At 40.7% G+C, this 24,808-nt stretch overlaps 1 protein-coding gene across 1 annotated transcript in view; it reads left to right on the forward strand.

Annotated features, from left to right (window-relative positions):
- LOC124552402 (5'-3' exoribonuclease 1) overlaps window positions 1-24,808 on the forward strand; it is a 183,738-nt gene that overhangs the window by 10,680 nt on the left and 148,250 nt on the right. The window contains exons 4-7 of the mRNA XM_047126666.1: window positions 2,536-2,749; window positions 5,017-5,181; window positions 9,391-9,558; window positions 23,536-23,656. Coding sequence (XP_046982622.1) covers window positions 2,536-2,749; window positions 5,017-5,181; window positions 9,391-9,558; window positions 23,536-23,656 — 668 coding nt within the window. The remainder of the gene's footprint in view (window positions 1-2,535; window positions 2,750-5,016; window positions 5,182-9,390; window positions 9,559-23,535; window positions 23,657-24,808) is intronic.

Genomic DNA, 24,808 nt, shown 5'->3' on the forward strand with positions numbered 1-24,808 from the left:
TCAGTCGCACACCTCACTGCTCAACTGGACATCTGTGTTGGTAGTGCTGACACATTTGTCCACCAATTGGGTACTCAAAGGTTTGTGGCTGCTGAGTTTCTTGGTGCCTAACACAAGACCATAAACAACAACAAAGGACCATATGTGCAGAATTGCTTGCACATTACAAGGCTGATTGTGACAATTTTTTTGTTGAACATCGTCACAGGCTGTGAAACGTGGGTTCATCACTTTGAACCAGAAGCTAAACGGCAATCCGTGGAGTGGTGCCACACCGTGTCTGAAGTGTATTGTGCTGCTCGCAGGAAAGTGAAAAAAATGACTTCAGTATGTTCATCACCACAAAAATAACTGTTCACACGAGATGAAGTACGCCCTGTCTCAGCTGCAGTGAATGAGTAACCGGTGTCTTTCAGGTCACAGGACTGGCTGTAGTTGTAAATCTCTTCTCAAAAGTCTTTGACAGTACTGCCCCCTCCCTCCCCATCAGTGTGAGTAATGCAGAGCCCATGCTTCGTTAATATCTCGATCATCTACCCCCGTGCCTCAGTCGTCAGTTTAATGTCACTTGACGATTCCTCAGCAGGAGTAACTGCCAGTACATTCCAGATCGAGGGCATAGATTTGATTGCTACCTTCCAGAGCTGTAGCATAGTTAGAGATATTGACACACAATGTGTTACTTGGGTTGGCAATGGAAAAGTATCTATGAACACTGGCAGCCTGGTAAAAGCTGCTACGTGACAAACATGTCATCAGAAGAAGATGCAGAATTCGGTTGAGCATGACAGAAATTGAAGGAACAATTGTTCCACAGTTTTGCTGGACACAGATAGTTTAGCTGTGTTCTGGAGCACGAATTGCAGCAGCGACATAGGGAGCCCTAGTGTTGTGTAGACTCCGGCATCTCATGTGGCTCAGTTGTCAGAATGGCAACAAGTGTGTGTGGCAATTTCATAAGCCATCAAGGAACACTGTTGATTGGTAATTATTATGCATTGAAGCAATGATTGACTCGGAAGAACCCCTCGTGCAGGGGACCATCTTCTTTGGTGACAACTGTATGGCACGTTTTCTCTTTCGCACTCCTGTCTAGAAGAGCCTCGTGTTCAGAGAGAAAACCATTGGCTTTTCCTCAGTGGTTAGCTTCAGTGTTTTCTAGACTTGTTTTCTTCCACATTATCAGTCCAGTGGTTTCTGTAGTCATGTTCATCCTCCAGGAATGACAGAAGAATTTGTCCCTGTGAAGTTTCCCTGCAAGGTCAATTTCTGCACAACACCTGTCACTGTTATCTTTTTTTTTTTTTTTTTTTTTTTTTTTTCATCTTTGACAAGTTTGAACTTCACAGTGTTCTGACTGGTAGTGAATCAAAATATTCATGTCACTAAATGGTGACTTAATACTGCATTTGGCTACACAATCTTTATCTTGGGCATATTTCAGTTGTTGCTGTCGATTTACTGAAAAGTATCTGTAGTGGACCCCAGGAAGCAATTCCATATGGTATAATGAAGTGCAAGTAAGCAAAATAAGCAGCCTTTATGACTGCCTGGTCTCATATATAAGAAAGTATTCTTACTGGTTGAACATCACTGACAAGTGCATTGATCAGTATGGTATGTAGCTGTCAGCTTTACAAGTTTTTATAGTAGTGATACAATATGCTTCATCTTTGTTTCGTTCCACCTTCTCAATATGTGGGTTCCCTTTCATATTGGGTTCTGGGGTGACCTGCATGTTATTAAGCACTGTGTCGGTACAAAAATAATAGATGGATGGAGTGAGAAGTAAAATCAAGTGGGGGAGAGAAATTAGAAGTAAATTAGAAGTATAATGACCTTACTGGAAGGTGGGGAGAAATCAGACAGGAGGGCTGAGAGAGAGAGAGAGAGAGAGAGAGAGAGAGAGAGAGAGAGAGAAGTAACAGGGGAAATTATTGAGCAAAAAAGATAATACTACCAATTAAAGAAAAAGGAAAATAGAAATAGGTGTGTGTGTGTGTGTGTGTGTGTGTGTGTGTGGGCGCGCGCGCACACACAACATCTGTTCAAAGATCAGTAATAGTGTTCAGGTAGGTGTCTGAATTGATAGGTTTGTTGATGATACTCTGCGCTTTGTGTGTATTCCTTAAACCTCTAGTCTTTCAGGAAATTCCACTACGAAGTTGACAGTAAGATGGTGATAAACAGATTTTCTTTATCTTTGTAAAAATTTCTACAAACATAAATGTGCGGCAGTTCGTATAATGAATATTAAGTCATTGTAACAAAAAGAAAGGGTGAGATCTTGGTAATATCTACATCTACATCCATACTCCTCAAGCCACCTGACGGTGTGTGGCCTCACTTTGTACAGGCCTACTTATGTATTTTCTCTATGAATTTGGAACAGCACTTGACAGAGTCCAATATGTTCTGCTGCACTTAGTGTGCGTTAACAACCTAGAAGATAGGTGTTCCTCTTGTGTTCAGCGTATTTCTATTGTCTCTTTGTGCACAGTGGAGTGTGTTAAATCAACTTGCCTTTGTATACAGATTTCGTTCAGCCAAAGAGGCAGAAATTCTGGAGCGCAACGCCCGCGAGAGGGGTGAGAAGCTGCCTTCGGAGGCACGGTTTGACTCGAACTGCATCACCCCTGGTACGTGCTTCATGGACCGCCTACACCAGCAGCTCAAGTACTTCGTCACGTACAAGGTGTCCACTGACAGGCTGTGGCAGAACGTCACTGTCATACTGTCTGGTCACGAGGTGAGAATGTCATTGCAGCATATCCATTCCCTCCAAGAATGCTGTTTTATGAGGTGGAGAGGACAGAATCTTCTTTAGTTTCCTGAAAATGCAATAGCAAACTGTCATAAAGATAAAAATATTTATTTCTAGAAGTAACATTTAGCATTAAATCTACTTCTATACTTTTCAAACTATTGTTAAGTGCATGACATAGTTTACTTCACGTTGTACTAGTTATTAGGCCTTATTATGTCCTTTTGTGTATTGAGTATAAGGAGAATGACTGCTGGAACACCTCTGTGCACACTATAACTAGTTTAATTTTGCCTTTGTGATACATACAGGAGTAAAATTTAGGGATTGCTCACTCAAGCTGGTTCTTACAACTTACTAAGTATGCTTTCAAGGGATATTTTGTGTCCATCACGAAGCATCTACCAGACCAATTTTTTCAGCATCTCTGTAACTCTTTCTCTCTCATCGGCCAAATGAACCTGTGACCATATGTGCAGCTTTTCTTCATACATGCATTGCAAAATAGATAGTGCAAGGATAAGCTAAGAATTATCCAGACTTTTCATGAAAGCACTTTACTTTGAAAATACTGTTTTATTTACATATTATTTTTCATTATAGTCCCCCTTCTTTGAAATGCATTTAGTCCAGTGCTCCACTAGCTTGTGTATTCGTGCCAAGAAGAAGGTTTTTGGTTGGTTGCAAAGCCACTGATGCACTGATTCTTGCATGTCTGTGTCTCTGGAGAATTGATGACTTGACAGAGCATCTTTTAGTGGCCCAAACGAATGAAAGTCTGCTGGTACAAGATCTGGACTGTAAGTAGGATGTTCCAGCAGCCCGAAACCCAATTTCTGGATGATTTCAAGGGTGAGGTGAGCCATGTGAGGATGAGCTTTGCTGTGCAACAGCACTGCTTTCTGTGACAAAAGATCTCGGTGTTTGCTGCATATTGCTGGTTTAAGTTTGTTATTCCACAATGCATAGTTTTAGTCTTTGTTATGGTTTTCCCATTCTGTATGTAGTCTTCCAGTATAGGCCCTGTAGCATCCCAAAACACAGTTAGCACCACCTTTCCCACAGATGCCGCAAACATGGATATTTCTTCACTGGTGATTTGGGGTGCTTCCACTCCATACTCTGGCACTTTGATTCTGGCTCATAGTAACGGGCCCACATTTCATCACAGGTCACTGTTCCTTCCAAAAATGACTTGCCTTCACTGTTGTAACAGTTGAGCAAGTGTTGGCAAAATTCGAGGTGTTTGAGTTTGTGTTCTTTAGTGAGCTGTCGTGGCACTCATCGTGAACAAACTTTGTGGAAATCAGGTTCATCATATATGAATGGTATAGGCAGAAACATGACTCGTGTTCAATGCAGACACTACGCCATTGTATCCAGATTTCGTCCGAACATCTATTGAGCTTGCTCCATTTTGTCAGCTATTGTGAACATTGATAGGCGCCCTGCTTCCTGTCTGTGCATCACGTTTGTCTGGCCACTTTTGAACTTTTCGATCCACCCAAAAATGCCTGACTGTGACTGTGTACTGTCCCTGTACTCTGCTAGCAGTCTGTGATGAATGTCAGCCTCTTTCACTCCTTCTGTCCAAAGAAATCGTATTGTTGCTCTTTGTTCTTCCTTGCAAATTCTGTGTTTCTTATTAAACATATTATCTGATGGTGACTGGCCATGAAGTCAAAACTGGTTATGATGTCATTTGTCTGACTTGAAAAGTAAATAAAAGAATTCGGTTTACAAGAGTGTCAATGGTGAATTCAGTAAACAGGGTGGTGATTCTCCTGGAAAACTTTGAATTCTCAAGGACTTACATTTTACCTGGAAAAATCGTTAAAATCTCGGGGGAATTTTAGGAACTTCATAAAATTCTGAGTTTTTGACCTGGTATTCAAACTGAATTTCATTGAGTCTGGTAAATCACACATTTAAAAATACTTAATATCTCATATGAATTATAGATGCTTCAGAACTGCAGTTAAACTACTGCTTGTGGCTGGTATATAGCTCAGCTGGAAGGAAAGAAAAGCCATTATTGTGGTATGTTGCCCCTGCCCTGCTTACCATTAATTTATCAGGAGCTTCTTGCCATCATCTCCCTCCTCACACCTGGAATTCAGGGACATTTTTCTTTCCCCAAGTTCGAGTAGCCATCCTGGTAAAGCTTAATATTGTAAGTATGACACATCTTTCATATAACCTTGGAATTACATCAACAATTTTATGTTGGGATGTACATTCTCTGATTTCAGACCCCGGGTGAAGGGGAGCACAAGATAATGGACTACATCAGGTACGCGCGGTCGCGGCCGGACCACGACCCCAACACGCGGCACTGCCTGTATGGGCTGGACGCCGACCTCATCATGCTGGGGCTCTGCAGCCACGAGCCACACTTCTCCCTCCTCCGCGAAGAGGTATCTATGTCGAGGTGGAAATCTGCTTGATGTATAGTATAAAATCGGAGTTATTTTAGTTGCTTATTCGTAAAAGTATTAATAAAGAATACAAATTATAAAGCAAGATTTTTAATGAAAAAAAGGAAACACTGTCCTGGTGTTTTGCAATATTTATTTGGTCCGATGCCAGTTTTCAGCTGCTTAGGCCATTGTCACTTGTGATGGCTTGTGAAGCTGAGAACTAGTTTGCTAGCAAGTCTATGATATTTTACAAACAAAACTGTCAGGATAACATTTTTATGTAAGTGTTGTGACCAATTTTGGGTGAATTAGGCCATATTTAGCTTTAGAACTAGAAGAAAGAGAAGTAAAACATTTTGTAATAGTAGTTGGAAGGTATGGCTACCCAGTTATCTAAAATACAAGGCTGTCACTATCACTGGCATCAGCTGGTGCATGTCCTTACAACTGAGATGACACAAAAGGATCCACCATTATACGGAGGGGCCCAAAAAAAATGTATCTGCTGTTTAAAAGTCCATAACTTGCAAGCTAATTGATGGAGTTGTCTCATTTTTTGTGAAAGTGTAGCTTAAAGTCTAACTTAAAGATATCACTGTACATGTTCGAAATGGTCACCATTAACATCCACACACAAACAATGCCGCCGAACTGCAGGACGAGCTACTGACTGCAACGTGTTCACATGGATATTTGCACATGAATGTACAATGGATTCTCAAAGTTCATCCAATGTGTGTGGCTTTTGTCGATAAATGACGTCCTTTAGTGTTCCCCACAGGTAAAAGTCCAGAGGAGTTAGGTCTGGGGAATGTGGTGGATACTCCACAGCACCTCTATGGCCTATCCATCTTCCTGGTAGATTTTCATCGAGATATGCCGTAACACGATTTTGGTAGTGAGCTGAGACACCATCTTGTTGAACGTAAACTCTTCCGTCTCCATACAAGTCCCGGATGGCAGGTAAAATGGATGTCTGAAGCTTCTGAAGGTACACCTCACCGGTAACTGTGCCGTCAAAGAAGAATGGCCCAATGAAGCCCCGGTAAGACAACCCACACCACATATTTACTCCTGGAAAATTCACGGCTTTGTCTACATAGAAGTTTGGATTTTCGGCGGCCCAGTAGCTGCAATTGTGGTGATTTACTGTACCGTTGAGTTTGAACCGTGCCTCATCAGACCACACAATCATCTCCGCAAACTCTTCATTGTTGCGCAGCATGTTAGTAAACCACTCGCATTACTCCATTCTACGATCTGGGTTGTCCTCGTTCATTGCGTGTAGCAATTGTGGGATGTAGCACTTCCACTTTGCTGTCTTCAAAATTTGCGGAACACTTGAGCGACTCGCTCCAGTTTCACGGGCACACTGTCTCACACACTTCTGTGGTGAGCGAGTGAATTGTTGTAACACACGACGGGAGTTAGCTGGAATTGTTACTGTTACAGGTCGTCCAGATTGGTGTTTATGTATATCTGTAACACAGCCTTCGGCTTCAAATTTGTCTCGAATGCGACAAATCGTTAGTGTCGGTGGCTCTGTTTGATACTCATTTGCCATTGCCGTTGAACTTCATTAATGTTTTCGTACTTAAAATACCACTTCAAAACTGACTTCCTTTCATCGAATGTAAGCCTTGCGCCAGCCATGTTTACTCGAGTAACTAGGTGCAACTAAGAACAAAACACTGACTATCTGGCAACTGTCATCTGACAAAACAAAACAACGCTTGTGTGGCAATTGCCGGAACTACAAACTATTACACTACCAAAGATGAGACAACTACGTCCAATAATTGGCCAGTTATGGACTTTTAAACAGTGGATACATTTTTTTGGACTGCTCTGTATATGAACAGTATGCCAGAAATGTGGATTACTATTGCTATAGAACTGTAGTGCCAATTCGTACTCAAGTTTTCAAGCAGAGTGGTGTCCCAATACACTGACGTGCAAAATTTGCGAGCTACCCCTAGTATCATGTCGGACCTCATTTTGCCCAGCATATTGCAGCAACGAGACATGGCACGAGCTCAACAAGTCGCCAGAAGCCCCTTGCAGAAATATTGAGCCCTGCTGCCTCTATAGCCATCTGTAATTGCAAAATTGTTGCCGGTGCAGGATTTTGTGCACGAACTGACCTCAATGTTTGATGGAATTCATATTGGGCGACCTGGCTAGCCAAATCATTTGCTCAAATTGACTGAATGTTCTTCTAACCGGTCGCGAACAGTTTTGGCCCAGGGACGTGACGTTATTGTTTGGGAACATGAAGTCCTGAGTAACTGCACGAGGTCTTAAAGTAGCTGAATATAACCATTTCCAGACAGGAATCGGTTTAGTAGGACCAGAGGACCGAATCCATTCTGTGTAAGCACAGCCCACACCACTATTGAGCCGCCACCAGCTTGCACAGTGCCTTGTTGATAACTTGGTTCGGTGGTTTTTTGGGGTGTGCACCATGTCATCAGCTCTTACCAATTGAAATTGGGAGTCATCTGACCAGGTCACACTTTTCCTGTTAGACAAGATCCAACCAATACCATTGCGAGCCCAAGAGAGGCACTCCAGGCGATGTGCTATCAGCAAAGGCACTCGTGTCGGTCATCTGCTGCCATAGCCCATTAATGCCAAATTTCACTGCACATTTGTTATACGTCCCACATTAATTTCTGCACTTATTTCATGCAGCGTTACTTGTCTGTTAGCACTGACAACTCTTTACAAATGCTGCTGCTCTCAGTCATTAAGTGAAGGCTGTTGGCCACTAAATTGTCCGTGGTGAAAGGTAGTTCCTGAAATGTGGTATTTTTGGCTCACTTTTGACACTGTAGATCTTGGAGTATTGGATTCACTAATGATTTCCAGAGTGACTCATGCGTGTAGCTCCAACTACCATTCCACGCTCAAAGTCTGTTATTCCCGTTGTGTGACCGTAATCACGTTGGAAACCTTTCCACATTAAACACCTGAGAACAAATTACAGCTCCGTCTATGCGCTGACCTTTTATACCGTGTGTATGCAATACTACCACCATCTGTATATGTGCATATCACCATCACATGACTTGAATCAGCTTAGTGTAGAGCTCTGGTGCACTCTGATACAACTGTAAGATAACAAATTCTTTCCCTTTTTTGACAGTGATAAGGATAGATTGCTACTCACCACATAGCAGAGATGTTGAGTTGCAGACAGTCACAACAAAAAAGAGTACTAAACACACAAGCTTTTGGGCAGAAGGTCTTCTTTTTTTTTTTTTTAAATAGGCAAAATGCTGATAATATAATATAAATTGTTAAATAAAAAAAATCTACCCGCCAAGCAGCGGCAGTGGAACACACATACAGAAAGATTTAACTTTTTCAAGCTTTCAGAGCCAGTGGCTCCTCCTTCTGGCAGAAGAATTGAAGTGGTAGGAAGAGGGGTGAATGAAAATGACTGGAGAGGTTCAGGGACAGGGGTACAGTTCAGAAAACTCACCCAGAACCTGGGTCAGGGGAGACTTAGTGGATGGGATAAGAAGGAAAGACTACTCTTTTCGTAATATTGTCATTTTCGTAATCTTGTCATTATTCCATCCTGGATTTTCCATTGATTGGTCTTTCCATTTTTCATTAGACTGTTGTTGCTACATTTTATACAGTCCATCTAATTGTGTTGTGCATAGTCTTATTCTTAAAATTCAACAGAATTGTTTTTGTACGAAAAGGCTAATAATGACGATGTACATCTTGTTGCGTATGAACATACACAGCAAGCTGCCACACAATAGTCGTTCTCCAGTCCTCTACCTTCATAGTATTAATTCTGCTTGGCTTGATGGGACGCTGAACAATGAGTAGTTTTCCAGAATAGGTTATACATGACTTCGTAATACTTTCCCAGGTTTCTCCAAGTGAACTGAGGTCTTCAGTATGCCATTCATTGTTCGTAATACTTATCCAAGCTGCCATTGACTATACTAGTTGAAATTGTGACAAGTTAACTGATAGTTACTTACTAACGACGTATTCCTGCAGACAATAGTGTCATCAGTGAACAAGTGGTAAATGCTGCCCAGTAAATTTTGTATATCTGTTGACAGACTTTTCTGTCTTCGTTTTCTGTTTGGTAATAACACTGTGGCTAAAGCAGTACGATACAAGAATCTGTTTCCGTAGTGAGTTGCATACAGCTACACGTCAGTTTTTATTTTCCAGGTGAAATTTGGGCGAAGGAACCAACAGAAGAGGATTGTGGCGCCCGAAGAGACAACTTTCTACTTGCTTCACCTTTCGCTTATGCGAGAATATCTGGAGCATGAATTCTCGGAACTTAAGGAGAAGCTGCCATTCCCATTTGACCTGGAGAAAATAATTGATGACTGGGTGAGGCTTTGGGTGTATAAGACCTTCAGTGTATTTCCATTTAGGTGAAAAAGAAAATTTGCTGTCCAGTTGTGCAGGCAATCAAATGGGCCACAGCTAGCATAAATACAGATTGTTTAAAAGTGACAGATTTTACATTATCAGAAGCAGGTCTTCTCTTCACCAGGAACAGAAGAAAGTAAACAGTAGAAATAAAAGTGGGTATAAAACATATTGATCTCGGAGGTAGTAGAGTTATTAGGTATAGTAATAAAGTAACACGTCAGGGCTGCAGAAATAGTCTTTGGAAACCACTTTGCTCCTCAAAGAGTGACTACCGTTCACTACTTCAGAATCTAAAATATTAATCATTCCATGAATGCACCTGATCATTTCTATAAATTTTTTATTTAGTCTTAACACACAATAAATGTGAAACACTTCTAAATTTTAATTTAGAAAGAAAGCTACATCTCTTGGCATAGGGAATGTTTCCAGATTTTTCGACAGTGCTTAATATGAGGCTCATTCAGAATGTAAAGAAAGTTTTGTTTTGACAAGTGACCATGGCCCCCCCACCCCCACTGCCAATGCCACCGCCACCGAGCACTGACCTTGGTACTCATCTGATTTAATTTGGTGGCAGCTATGATCCAATACAGTTGCTTACTCAATAATGCAACTGTAAAATGTGTTGCAGAATTGATGATTCCACAGAGTGTGAAGTGTGTTGTATTATCAGTGTGTTTTTTTTTTTTTTTTTTTTAATGGGCAAAAAGTCCAACCCATCTAAATTTATAGGCAAATAAATGAGGTTTATGGTAATGTGATGAGATGTCAGTTTGGAAGTGGTGTATTGTGTTTAATGGCGGAGAAAAGAACGTTCATGACAAAGATCACCCAGGCTGATCCACATTGGTGACTGGTGGACTCAACGGGAGAATTAAAACAAAAATCCAATATGATAGTCATTTCACAATTAATGGACTGCACTCGTGCTTTCTAAACATTTTTAAGAACTGTATGCAAGAGACTGTCGGTGCAGATCTGGGCTATAAAAAGTGTGTGCCAGGTGGGTCCCTTGAATTTTGCCAGGTGAACACCAAACCAAATGAATTGTAGCTGCATTGACATTTCCCAGTCGCTATGAAAAGGATGCTGATGAATTTTTGAATCACATTGCCACTTGTGATGAGACATTTAACACCAGAAACAAACGCCAAATCAATGGAATGGCATCAGTCACAATCCCCAGTGAAACCAAAAAAAGCAAAATAATGATTATATGCCAAAGGGTAAGACCATAAATGCTTCGGCCTACTGTCAGACACTTGCCGCACTATTGAAAATAAGCGACGCAGAGTGCTAACTAGAGGAGTAATCCTCCTTCATGAAAATGTTTCAGCATCTACCATACAATCCAGGCTTAGCCCCCAATTGATTATCACTTACTCTTCAAATTGGAAGATTACCATTAATAGTGAAAATGACCAAAGGGGGTCTTCTTCCAGGCTGAATAATTAAAAATAGGTAACGTGTAGATACAATAATAATTAAATTCTCATTGGAAAACGTTTTTTAGCTTGGCCGAATTTTAAGCAATTGTTTTAAGTCAGGGTATTTTTTTAGAATTCTGGGAAATTTTCATTGTTTTAGTTTTCAGTTAAAATTTTGTAATTTTGAGTGGTAAGAACTGATATTCTAACAAAGAATTTTACTTTATCCCATTACTCCAGAATAATACTACAGCAATAAAATATAAAACCAAAAGAAAACTTTAGTTGCAAAGAAAATGCGCCATTTACAACATCAAAACACAGTGCACACAGAAGCATCTGCGAACAGCAAAATGTGTCAAAGAGTATTCAGTACTTTGTAACACCAAACTGCTTTTGATGCATCTTTGTTGTGGGCTCAGTTTCAATGAATGTGACGGCACAGCTGTTTACATTTCTTACAGGTCGCAGGTAAATATTGTGAATGGTGATTTGGGAACCAATGGTGGTTTGGGAAGCATTATTTTCAAAGTAAATTTCCTTTGCAGAAGATGAATTATGTTACATGTGAGAATGTGCAATGAATTTCTTAAATCACTGAATGTTTGATTCTCTTTCAAAACTTAATACAAGGGCGGATCAAATATAAATGGGATTTTATTTTTTATTTAAATTCCTTTATTGAAAAACTCAAGGCAATTATAATTTATTTTTCCACATAGTCTCCTGCTTTGAAAATGCATTTGTCCCAGCATATGGGCAGCATTTTGATGCCCTCATCATAAAAAGAACTGGGTCGTGTTACTAGCCAGTTGCACATGAAGTCTTCCACTCTCGTCATCTTCAAATTGCCACCATCCTAGAGCTTGTTCAAGCGGTCCAAATAAATGGAAATCGCAGAGCAATAAGTCCAGGCTGTAAGGAGGATGATCAAGTGTAGTCCAGTGTATTTCCTGTAGCTTGGAGTCAGTCAGAACTGCAGTATGGGATCGCACATTGTCATGGAGGAGGATGACCTGTCGAATTGATTGGTCTCGTCTTTTGTGGCGATATACAATATTCGCCTTGTTCAACAGTTCGCAGTAGTAAGCAGCGTTCATTGTGCGTCACTGATGCAAAAAATCAATCAACGAAATGCCTCGCTGATAGGGGGGGGGGGGGGGGGGGAAGGAGAAGAAGAAGAAGATTGAAAGCAACTTGCCAGCTGACAGTAGAATCTTGGCTTTCACTGGTGCTGCCTCACCTTTCCTCCACCACTACTTAGTGGCTTGTATGGATTCTAGAGTGTAGTGGTGAACCCATGTTTCATCACAGGCCATGATCCGACTCAAAAATGCATCATCTTCTTCCGCAAACCTTGCTGTAAGCCTCTGACAGACCTCCAAACGTCTCAACTTCATATTTTCAGTCAAAAGCTTAGGGACCCATCTGGAACACATTTTACGGAACTGTAAGTCATTTGTGAAGATTGCTTGACAGCTTCCATAACTGATTCCGACTTTTTTTGCAATTTCTGATACTATTTCCAGTTGATCGTTTTCAATAATGTCTTTACCCCACAAATGTTTTTGTCTGTAAAGCTGGTCCGAGGACAGCGATCATGTTGCTGATTTTCCACATGTTCTTGTCCTTCCTTGAACTATTTGTGCCAGGCAAACACACGCGTCCTTGATAATGGTTTTATCACCGAACTGTACAGTCAATCTTTGGCTAATTTCCACCACTGTAATTCCTTCATGAGCAAGAGATTTGATAATTATGTGTTGCGCAATGGAAGGGTAGACCTGTTGCTCAGACTATTGATCCCACCCCCCTCGTATTGAGGACCAGCCACTTAAAAAAGTTTTCATCGCCTCGGTTCCGAGAGTTCTAGAACCTGTACAGAAAATTGGAATAGAGATCAACATAAACATCATTTCCGTCCTTTTTTATTGCTCATGAAAACCACTCATTGCATGTTGTACCACTATACAGCGAGACCTTCAGAGGTGGTGGTCCATATTGCTGTACACACCGGTACCTCTAATACCCAGTAGCATGCCTGTATTCGTCATGGCTTACTATCCACAAGTTCATCAAGGCACTGTTGGTCCAGATTGTCCCGCTCCTCAACGGCGATTCGGCGTAGATCCCTCAGAGTGATTGATGGCTCACATCATCCATAAACAGCGCTTTTCAATCTATCTCAGGCATGTTTTATAGGTTTCATGTCTGGAGAACATGCTGGCCACTCTAGTTGAGTGCGAGTGATGTCGTTATCCTGAAGGAAGTCATTCATAAGATGTGCACGATGGGAACGCGAATTGTTGTCTATGAAGACGAATGCCTCATCAATATGCTGCTGATATGGTTGCACTATCGGTCAGGGGATGGCATTCACGTATCGTACTGCCGTTACGGTGTCCTCCATGATCACCAGCGGCTTAGATCGGCCCCACATACTGCCACCCCAAAACAGCAGGGAACCTCCACCTTGCTGCACTCACTGAACAGTGTGTCTGAGGTGTTTAGTGACATCTCTGAACAGTCAGAGGGACTGTGTCTGTGATACAATATCTACAGTCAACGTCTGTCTTCAGGAGTTCTGGGAATTGGGCTGATGAAAAATTTTTGATGTCTGTCTTAAGCTGTTGCAATTCAAGCTGTGCTCCTAGGATTATCCCTTGAAGAAAAAAAAAAAAAGCAAAAATCAAGTGTTGCCATACATTAAAGATCTTCCCAAAACTCAATGTTTTTTGCTGTGTTTCATATCCTAAAGTGCCGGGAAGTTCTATGCCAATGTACAAAACCTTGGCCATTCAAAGGATTGAAAAGTTTTACAGCTGTTATGGATAGTATATTGTCACATGACTCGGAAAAAATACTTTCACAAGGGTAGTAGTGTATTTGCATGTTGGGAAAAAGTGTACTTTCAGCAGGGAAAAAGTGTATTTTTAACCGGGAAATCCAGATTATTTTTTTCCTCCCCTGTCTGCGTGTACACCATGTAAATTTTTTGGATTTGGTGAACAGTCCCAATGAAAGCTACTTTCAGGTAAGAGTTTCTTTGATCGCCATGGTCAAATTGGGCAGACTACTCCATGCTCAGCAATTAATACAGTTGGATTCATTCTCTCATATATAATCACTCACTGTCACTGACAGCTATAAGAAGTTGATTTGGTGGGAAAATGAGACTTGTGTGTTTTACAATAGTAGTTGTACAGGATAGAAAATTGTTCTCAAACAGTGGCGGTGAAGTAGCCCATGGTTAACAACCAATCCCCAGTTTCCATATTTATAATGATATTCATTATGAACCATGGACCTTGCCGTTGGTGGGGAAGCTTGCGTGCCTCAGCGATACAGATAGCCGTACCGTAGGTGCAACCACAACGGAGGGGTATCTGTTGAGAGGCCAGACAAACGTGTGGTTCCTGAAGAGGGGCAGCAGCCTTTTCAGTAGTTGCACGGGCAACAGTCTGGATGATTGACTGATCTGGCCTTGTAACAATAACCAAAACGGCCTTGCTGTGCTGGTACTGCGAACGGCTGAAAGCAAGGGGAAACTACAGCCGTAATTTTTCCCGAGGGCATGCAGCTTTACTGTATGATTACATGATGATGGCGTCGTCTTGGGTAAAATATTCCGGAGGTAAAATAGTCCCCCATTCGGATCTCCGGGCGGGGACTACTCAAGAGGATGTTGTTATCAGGAGAAAGAAAACTGGCGTTCTACGGATCGGAGCGTGGAATGTCAGATCCCTTAATCGGGCAGGTAGGTTAGAAAATTTAAAAAGGGAAATGGATAGGTTGAAGTTAGAAATAGTGGGAATTAGTGACGTTCGGTGGCAGGAGGAACAAGACTTCTGGTCACGTGACTACAGGGTTATAAACACAAAATCAAATAGGGGTAATGCAGGAGTAGGTTTAACAATGAATAGGAAAATAGGAATGCGGGTAAGCTACTGCAAACAGCATAGTGAACGCATTATTGTGGCCAAGATAGATACGAAGCCCACACCTACTACAGTAGTACAAGTTTATATGCCAACTAGCTCTGCAGATGACGAAGAAATTGAAAAAATGTATGATGAAATAAAAGAAATTATTCAGATTGTGAAGGGAGACGAAAATTTAATAGTCATGGGTGACTGGAATTCGAGTGTAGGAAAAGGGAGAGAAGGAAACATAGTAGGTGAATATGGATTGGGGCTAAGAAATGAAAGAGGAAGCCGCCTGGTAGAATTTTGCACAGAGCACAACATAATCATAACTAACACTTGGTTTAAGAATCATGATAGAAGGTTGTATACATGGAAGAACCCTGGAGATACTAAAAGGTATCAGATAGATTATATAATGGTAAGACAGAGATTTAGGAACCAGGTTTTAAGTTGTGAGACATTTCCAGGGGCAGATGTGGACTCTGACCACAATCTATTGGTTATGACCTGTAGATTAAAACTGAAGAAACTGCAAAAAGGTGGGAATTTAAGGAGATGGGACCTGGATAAACTAAAAGAACGAGAGGTTGTACAGAGATTCAGGGAGAGCATAAGGGAGCAATTGACAGGAATGGGGGAAATAAATACAGTAGAAGAAGAATGGGTAGCTTTGAGGGATGAAGCAGTGAAGGCAGCAGAGGATCAAGCAGGTAAAAAGACGAGGGCTAGTAGAAATCCTTGGGTAACAGAAGAAATATTGAATTTAATTGAAGATAGATACTGCCTACAGGAATATTAAAGAGACCTTTGGAGATAAGAGAACGACTTGTATGATTATCAAGAGCTCAGATGGAAACCCAGTTCTAAACAAAGAAGGGAAAGCAGAAAGGTGGAAGGAGTATATAGAGGGTCTATACAAGGGCGATGTACTTGAGGACAATATTATGGAAATGGAAAAGGATGTAGATGAAGATGAAATGGGAGATATGATACTGCGTGAAGCGTTTGACAGAGCACTGAAAGACCTGAGTCGAAACAAGGCCCCGGGAGTAGACAATATTCCATTGGAACTACTGACGGCCTTGGGAGAGCCAGTCGTGACAAAACTCTACCATCTGGTGAGCAAGTTGTATGAAACAGGCGAAATACCCTCAGACTTCAAGAAGAATATAATAATTCCAATCCCAAAGAAAGCAGGTGTTGACAGATGTGAAAATTACCGAACTATCAGTTTAATAAGTCACAGCTGCAAAATACTAACACAAATTCTTTACAGACGAATGGGAAAAACTAGTAGAAGCCAACCTCGGGGAAGATCAGTTTGGATTCCGTAGAAACACTGGAACATGTGAGGCGGTACTGACCTTACGACTTATCTTAGAAGAAAGATTAAGGAAAGGCAAACCTACGTTTCTAGCATTTGTAGACTTAGAGAAAGCTTTTGACAATGTTGACTGGAATACTCTCTTTCAACTTCTGAAGGTGGCAGGGGTAAAATACAGGAAGCGAAAGGCTATTTACAATTTGTACAGAAACCAGATGGCAGTCATAAGAGTCGAGGGGCATGATAGGGAAGCAGTGGTTGGGAAGGGAGTGAGACAGGGTTGTAGCCTCTCCCCGATGTTGTTCAATCTGTATATTGAGCAAGCAGTAAAGGAAACAAAAGAAAAATTCGGAGTAGGTATTAAAATTCGTGGAGAAGAAATAAAAACTTTGAGGTTCGCCGATGACATTGTAATTCTGTCAGAGACAGCAAAGGGCTTGGAAGAGCAGTTGAACGGAATGGACAGTGTCTTGAAAGGAGGATATAAGATGAACATCAACAAAAGCAAAACAAGGATAATGGAATGTAGTCTAAGTCGGGTGATGCTGAGGGAATTAGATTAGGAAATGAGACACTTAAAGTAGTAAAGGAGTTTTGCTAATTGGGGAGCAAAACAACTGATGATGGTCGAAGTAGAGAGGATATAAAATGTAGACTGGCAATGGCAAGGAAAGCGTTTCTGAAGAAGAGAAATTTGTTAACATCGAGTATAGATTTAAGTGTCAGGAAGTCATTTCTGAAAGTATTCGTATGGAGTGTAGCCATGTATGGAAGTGAAACGTGGACGATAAATAGTTTGGACAAGAAGAGAATAGAAGCTTTTGAAATGTGGTGCTACAGAAGAATGCTGAATATTAGATGGGTAGATCACGCAACTAGTGAGGAAGTATTGAATAGGATTGGGGAGAAGAGAAGTTTGTGGCACAACTTGACCAGAAGAAGGGATCGGTTGGTAGGACATGTTCTGAGGCATCAAGGGATCACAAATTTAGCATTGGAGGGCAGTGTGGTGGGTAAAAATCGTAGAGGGAGACCAAGAGATGAATACACTAAGCAGATTCAGAAGGATGTAGGTTGCAGTAGGTACTGGGAGATGAAAAAGCTTGCACAGGATAGAGTAGCATGGAGAGCTGCATCAAACCAGTCTCAGGACTGAAGACCACAACAACAACAACAACAACGACAATGATATTCACCAGTACTGTCTGTGTTGTGATTCCGTCAATACATGTCCATTATTCATCGTAGGTGGTTTGCTAATGTTTATAGTTCTTGTGATCTGTTTTTCTCTTTAAATGGTTTGAAATATGACATACTAATACTACAGTAATAGAATGTCGGGCATTGTTCAGTCTGATCAAATGATTTGAAATTATTCAGCTGTATAAAAATGTATTAGATGGCTGTAAACAATTAGTGTGTCCATCATAGAAATATATCCATGCAGTGCACTGCTATTTTTCATTCAAGTAACTGGATGGTGTACCAGGCATCTACCTTTAAGAGAAACCTGTATTCAGGCATTGATGAAGGATAAGGTGCCAATCATCCAGAAGGAAACTAGAACAGGAGGCAGATTTCATCACTCAGAGGGTATACCTGCCGCTGAGAACAAAACTCTACCCACAAAGCTGTGTAGAGTATTTCCAGCACTGTTGTCTCATTTATCAAGTACAGTCAACTCTTCATGTGGAAGAATGCTTCAAGATCTATCATCAATAAGAAAAAGCCTTCAGATTTTTTTTTCGTACCATTAGTGTTACACTGTATACATTTGACATCTAAAAGTATATCGCGCTATGAACTTTTGTATACACTTTTAAGTTACTCAATTCCCAGTCCCAGTGTTGTGTGATTGGAGTGAGTGAGTCATGTGATGGGAGAGGTTGCGATAGATTTTGCTAGTGTACCATCAAACGGGGTGATTTCGGACGGTTTTGTCATTATTTTGATTGTAACTTTCGTATATATTTTAGATTAAATTGATTGTTATGGAAATGGTAGGGTATATGTGTAACGATTAAAATATCCCAGAACCAGAGGCAGTTAAATAAAGTGTCCGAAGTCAACCCATGGATTGGGGTGATTTAGGTCACGTGTTTTTTAAATCTCTGTCCGAAGTTACAGTATATAGAGGGCAAATTCGGACAGTTACTGCCTTTTTTTTAAATTCTACATGATTTTTATTTAATTTTGGTGACATTTTACACATTTTAAGGTAGCCCTTTGTTACAAATAAGTGATATGGATTGATCTAATGAATTTTATATATTACAGATAAGTTTTTATTTTGCAAGAATTTAAATAAACAGTCTCTTTGTTCACTTTTGCACGAGCTCGTTTAATATTTTCGCTTAAGCATAAGGAAAGATCTCCTGACTGTCGTTTGAGGAATAAATGCACCCGTTCTTCTCCTGGCAAATTATTACGAAATTTCTTCTCTTTTCGGTCAGATTTATCAAAGTAGCCTTTAACTAAATATCTAATCTCCAATTTAGTGAAGGGAAATCCCCAGTGTGCAGCCCTCAAGATACCGTGCTTCAACATTTCTTCTTCTTCTTTATTTAGCACTGGCTGTCTGCCCATTTTTTTCGGATGTGCTTCCTGCACTTTATTTTGTAGGATTAATTTAGGTATACCATACAAATCACATGATTTTCTGTATGATAATTTACCACTCTGAATATCACGATCAGCTTTATCTAAAAGTCATAATTACACCGTACTGTAGCACCTCTCCTGCTCTTATACGTTGTTGGCATTGTCCGAAATGACCCCACACAGTACACAGTTTCACAAAAACCGTCGTTATTTTATTACCTTGCACGAGACACTCAACAAACTTGTACAGAAATTGTCTCAATGCTGTTGGCTACTGTGCGCGTCGACAATTACGATAAAATAACTTCCCACTCGGTGCAACAATAGAAAGTTTCCACTTTACAATAATGCAAGGATTTTTAACACTAAGACTGTTCGTCAATTATTCACCTACGGAAACAATTGATGCAAAATAAAAGTTGTGGAAAGCGATAAATGCAATCTTGCACTTAAAATTACTGGCGCATGGACGTTAAAATAAGTAACTCTTTGTTTCTATGCATTAGCAAAGAGTAAATAAGCCATACTGTCCAAATTCGCCCTAGGGTCTGAAATCACCCCGTTTGATGGTACAGCGAGTAAAAGCATGAGTAGACGGGGGATGCCAGTTAGAGAGCCTGACTGCAGATTGTGGTCATACTGTGCAGCATGATGTTGTTGACTTCAGTTGCTCTTTCGCAGCCCACGGCCTGTGCCTTTCACATACCATTCGTGACTCTGTGTACAACAAATCATATAAGACATGAGTAAACAATGCAGTTTATTTTCCCACAAGTGAAGACAAAAAGAAGTATACATGACGTCAGTGGCTAAGCTGAGTGCTGCAACTGAGACACTGAGTAGCAATATCTGGAGACAAATTTGGAGGTCGGGTTGCCGTGTAATACAAATCCCAGGAAAGTCCAGTACCGAGCAGAGTAAAGACCAGGTGAGGTCAATCAGAGTGGTGAGGCATGAGGCAGCAGCTGTAGTTTATTCGAGGCCGAGACTGCCGGATTCCGGTGCTGCATGCAGTTAGTCCTGGCATGTGCGAATGTGCCTACTGACAGCGAGTCTGCTCTGGTGTGGCCCAACGTGATTGGAGTGGGGTCGGCGTGTAGTTATTTCACAAGGGTCTGCCAGCGGTACCACAGAGGCGACTGTGTGTAGTGGCTGTGGCTGTGCTGTCTGGCTGAGCGGCACTACGTGTCAGCCAGAAACAGCTGGCTGTGGGCTGCGTGGCGATAGACATCATAGGGCAGGCGTTGATAACACCACAATCCACAAAAACTTTGTGAACTGCGCAGGTGAGGATTCCATCTGACACACATTGTATTATCCTCGAGTCACCCATGTCTCTGTCCTTGGCCCCCTTGCTCTGCTGTTTCTGACAGCCCCTTGCTACTTTCCTGCTAGCCATTTCTTTCTCCTCCTTGAGATTCTGAGATTACACTTGATAATAGAAGTGAGACTTAAGAAAAATTGAGAGACCTTCGTAGGATTTGTCAACAGAGGAAGAGCCCTCAACGATGAAAAATGATGGAACTCTTTTGAAATACTCAGAAAAATAGGTGTCGGCTATAGGGGTGAGATGGGTAATATACAATATGTACAGGAACGAGGATGGAAAAATAATTTAACGCAAAGGAAAAGTATTCATATTATACAAATGCTATCAAGACAGTAACAGATGTTTTGAAATAAAAAATTAACAATATGGAAAAAACCAAATTTTATTATACACATTTCAAAGGTACAGTCTTAAGCTATTTTTCTACATAATTGCCATTCAAACTGAGGCACTTACCATACTGTGGCACAAGTTTTTCAGTACCGTCTCTGTAGAAATCTGCTATATGCGATTGGAACCACTGGTTTACACTGACCGGTGTGCAGTTCGGCACCAGTATCAAAGCATTGTTTAGTGAGCCATTTTCATTTCTGGGAATAGGTGTTAGTTGCTCAGTGCCAAGTGCGGGCTGTGTTGTGGATGATCAGATACCTCCCATCCAAAACCCTGTAGGAGATCTTGGGTACAATTGGCTGTGTGTGGATGTGCGTTCTCGTGAAAAAAGAAAACTTTTGCGCTAAGTTTTCCCCAACTCCTGTTCTGTACAGCCTGCCCTAACTTTGTCAGTGTTTGACATATTTCAGTTCGTTTGCAGCTTTTTTATCAAGCAAAACATAATCTCAGATTGCACCTCACAAGTGGTGGCATTTAATGCGTCACAGAAAGCAAAGTAATGTAGATTAATGTACTGTAAACACAAAACCGTAATGTTAACTTTTATAAAGAACATAAGGGTAGCCTAGAAAGAGAATTTTCAATTCATTTGTCCTCCAAACTTTGAAAAATATGTACAGTAAAAAATAATGTAGGTGAGAATTGCACCTAGTAATTGGAAGTAAGTATGAATCACAACTGTTGACAAGAATGGTAGCAGAAATGATCCAAAAAGTACTGTTGAATATCCATGACATCCATTTGCTCTAGAATCTTAGAAAATACTCTGAGCATATTTTGCCCGACAATAGAAGTAACTTCATGCATGGCTCAGGCAAATGTGTTGTGACCCCCTGTTCGTGTTGTATCTTAATGATCTGGCGTACAAGACTTTTTGTAGGTGCTGCAGTTATAACTAGTGAAGTAATATTGGAAAAAAGTTGCACAAAATCCATTTAGATCTTGATATGATTTCAAAGTGGGGCAGTTATTGGCAACTTGTTTTAAATGTTCAGAAATGTAAAATTGTGCACTTTGCTAAATGGAAAGAAAAAACAGTATCACATGAATAAAATATCAGTGAATCACAGTTGGAGTCAGTCAACTCATACAAATAATGGGTGGAACGATTTGAAGAGATGTGAAATGGAGTGATGATGTAGGCTCAATCGTAAGAAAGACAAGTGGCAAACTTCACTTCTTTTGCAGGATACTGGGAAATTACACTGTCTGCAGATGAGACCTATCTTAAAATCCTGCTCAAGTGTGTGGGACCCATATCCAATAAGGCTTAACTGGGGATATTTAATGTGTAGAAAGATTTGAGTCATGGGAGAGTGTTGCAGAATACAGTACTGAAGAAACTGAACAGGCGGACACTTGAACGCAGACACAAACGGTCCTGACAGAGAATACTTACAGAATTTCAACAACCAGTATGAAATGATGGATTTAGATGTATTCTTCATCCCCCTGCATATTGCTGTGGTAAGGACTGTGAAAACCAGACTGCAAGTATACTAATAACAACACACAGAGAGGTATTTAAACATTTGTTCTTCTCATGTTCAATTTGTGATTGAAATGGGAAGACATCTTAATAACTGGTACAATCTGAAGTACCCTCTGCTGTGCACTTGACAGTATTTTGCAGTGTGTGTATGTAGTAGATGTAGGCAGTCATGATAATCTAACTTGCCTTCTTCACACATTTATGTCCTTAGACACGTATTTCTAGATTTCCAAAATTTAGTATTCATTAGAATACCAATAGCTACTGAAGAAAATGAGTTCATGTGTGCTAATTACTGTAAAATCATTTTTAAAGAAATAGAATTATTTAGATTTGCTTGCAGTTTTGTGGGAAAACACAGTGCACCTGTTAAGCAGGCACGCCAGTAGATGTCAAGAGAATTAAGAACTGTGCTCTTTTGATTGTTAGGGTCATTATAGCCTATGTGAACATGTAATACCAATATTATTATTAACTGGTACCTACATAAATTAGTGCATTATATTAACTAAGAGCAGCAATTGCAATATTATACACAATCACAAATGATTATCAGTTGTGTCGAATGCCCTTCTTCTTCTTCTTCTTCTTCTTCTTCTCTTTTTTCTGCATTGTATTACAACGGAGTTAATTTGATTTCAAATTATGTGCTACAGAGATGCACTGCATTTGAAGATGACTGTCTCTGAAATGGGCATTCCTAAATCCATGTTACTTCTGTTTGACATTTATGCCATAGCAGCTGATTGGTTTGAGTTACACACACACTTGTGAGTTGGCAACATTGGAACGCAAACAATAAAATACCCGCCCTCCCCAGCCACCCACTTCTGTTAACCAATTAACACCCCAGTGACTGTGCTATTTACCACTCTGCCCTTGAGGAAAGCATATCGTATTATATTACTGTTTCTGTAAGTATTTTTGTTCGTTACTGAGCAAGAAAACTATGCTCTTAAGAAGCTCTTAACACTAGTTGAGGTTTTTAGCTTCTGTTATTAGGTAGTTGCTAGAAGTGTATTATTATAAAATACAGCTGAGAACCGTGGGCCACACGGACACTTTATTCGAACTGCATGCGATTTGGTACCAAAGTACCATTCACTGTGCACTTTTCAATGTTTTTGGAGTACATACGCAAATGTAGACTGTACAAATATCCATGAAACACCTACACGTTACTCCCATAGAGAATGCAAAGGGCAAATTAGAGTAACGAAACCATACTTAGAGACAGTGACTGACTATTTGCCCCGGACCCCTATCTGTGATTGAGACAAGAAGAAAACCTTCCAGAGTACAGGTGTAGAAATTTTATAATTGCAGGATAGGCTGCACCGTTTAGAGAAGTAGAACTTTGATATGTGAACAGTTTGGATTACTGTTTGTGAACTGTCTTTGCAGGTCTTTTTTAATCTTTCAACTATGACTTGTAGGTTCTGATGGGATTCTTAGTTGGCAACGACTTCATCCCTCCGCTTCCGGACATGCACATCACAAGTGGAGCGCTGCCAATGCTGTACAAGGCTTACATCGATGTGCTGCCACAGCTCGGAGGTTAGTACTCAGTTTAGTGCAGTAGGGAGGTAGCAGTGTGATATCAGAGAAACTTGGTTTGTTTTGACATTGATGTAGCAGTGGGAAACTGGGTGGGCAACAAACTCTGGACTCCTCCTGCCCTCTGCTACCTGTCATTGCTGTCTCTGTTCCAAATTTTTCTTGCAGTGTAGGACCATTTTACCCGTGAATTTTCATTCTTTTGTTTCCACATTTATGCGTCTTTGCATAACACAGCGTTCAATTTGCATCCATAATTTGCTGTTATTGTATTTATCTTGATAGTCAGGCGACTGGTCCATAACCCTCGTGTTTCATTCCTTGTTGGTCCTAGGATTTTTATCTTTCACTTACCATATCATTCACCTCTGGCACTGTTAGTTACTGTGAAAAATGCCAAGTTGCACTGTGGTTTGGAATCTACTTTAAACTCCAGGTTCCACTATAACTAGTTGGGTGAATCAGTTCAAAGGTCGGAGGAAACCAACGGCTTACCACCTCTACAGGAGCCTTCCTAGTGAAGAGCTAAAGTGTTTGAACAAACTTTTCTGTTGTTCACAGCTTTACTTCTTTGCTTACAATGTATTGATATTGTGCATACTAATATATATTTTTGTTGAAGAAATGGTACCATATAACGAACTATATGGTGATCTGCTGCGAAGATGTGAATTCTGTCAGGATTGGAGTCAAAATGAAAATGATGAGTATTTGCTTTTAAATATATATCTCCTCCTTTTAGAATTTTTGAAACCAACAACTGTGTAATATTTACTAAATTCGGGCTTCTTATATTCTAGAATGAAAGAGAAATTGTCAGACTTTAGCTGCATATGGGTATTGCATTAAATGCAACGGTGACATGTACAAATTTGTGCCAAACTGAGACTCAGACATAGATGCTATGCTTCTCTAAAACGAGTGCATAACCACCTCAGCCATCCAAGCACACCTCCCGTCCAGCCCAAATTCCCACATGCTGCACATTACACAAACCCTGTCCTCCGTACATTATCCCGTATTTGCCCGCAGCTATTCAGCTGAGCCCGCAAGGTTTCAGATGAGTGAGTGTGTCGGTGCTGAAGATATTTCGCCATTGAGGCACGTATATGGACATATTTGTATCTGTGTGGTGTCTGTCCTTTCAGACAC

Source organism: Schistocerca americana, chromosome 10, assembly GCF_021461395.2.
Source record: "Schistocerca americana isolate TAMUIC-IGC-003095 chromosome 10, iqSchAmer2.1, whole genome shotgun sequence".
Classification (NCBI taxonomy): Eukaryota; Metazoa; Arthropoda; class Insecta; order Orthoptera; family Acrididae; genus Schistocerca; species Schistocerca americana.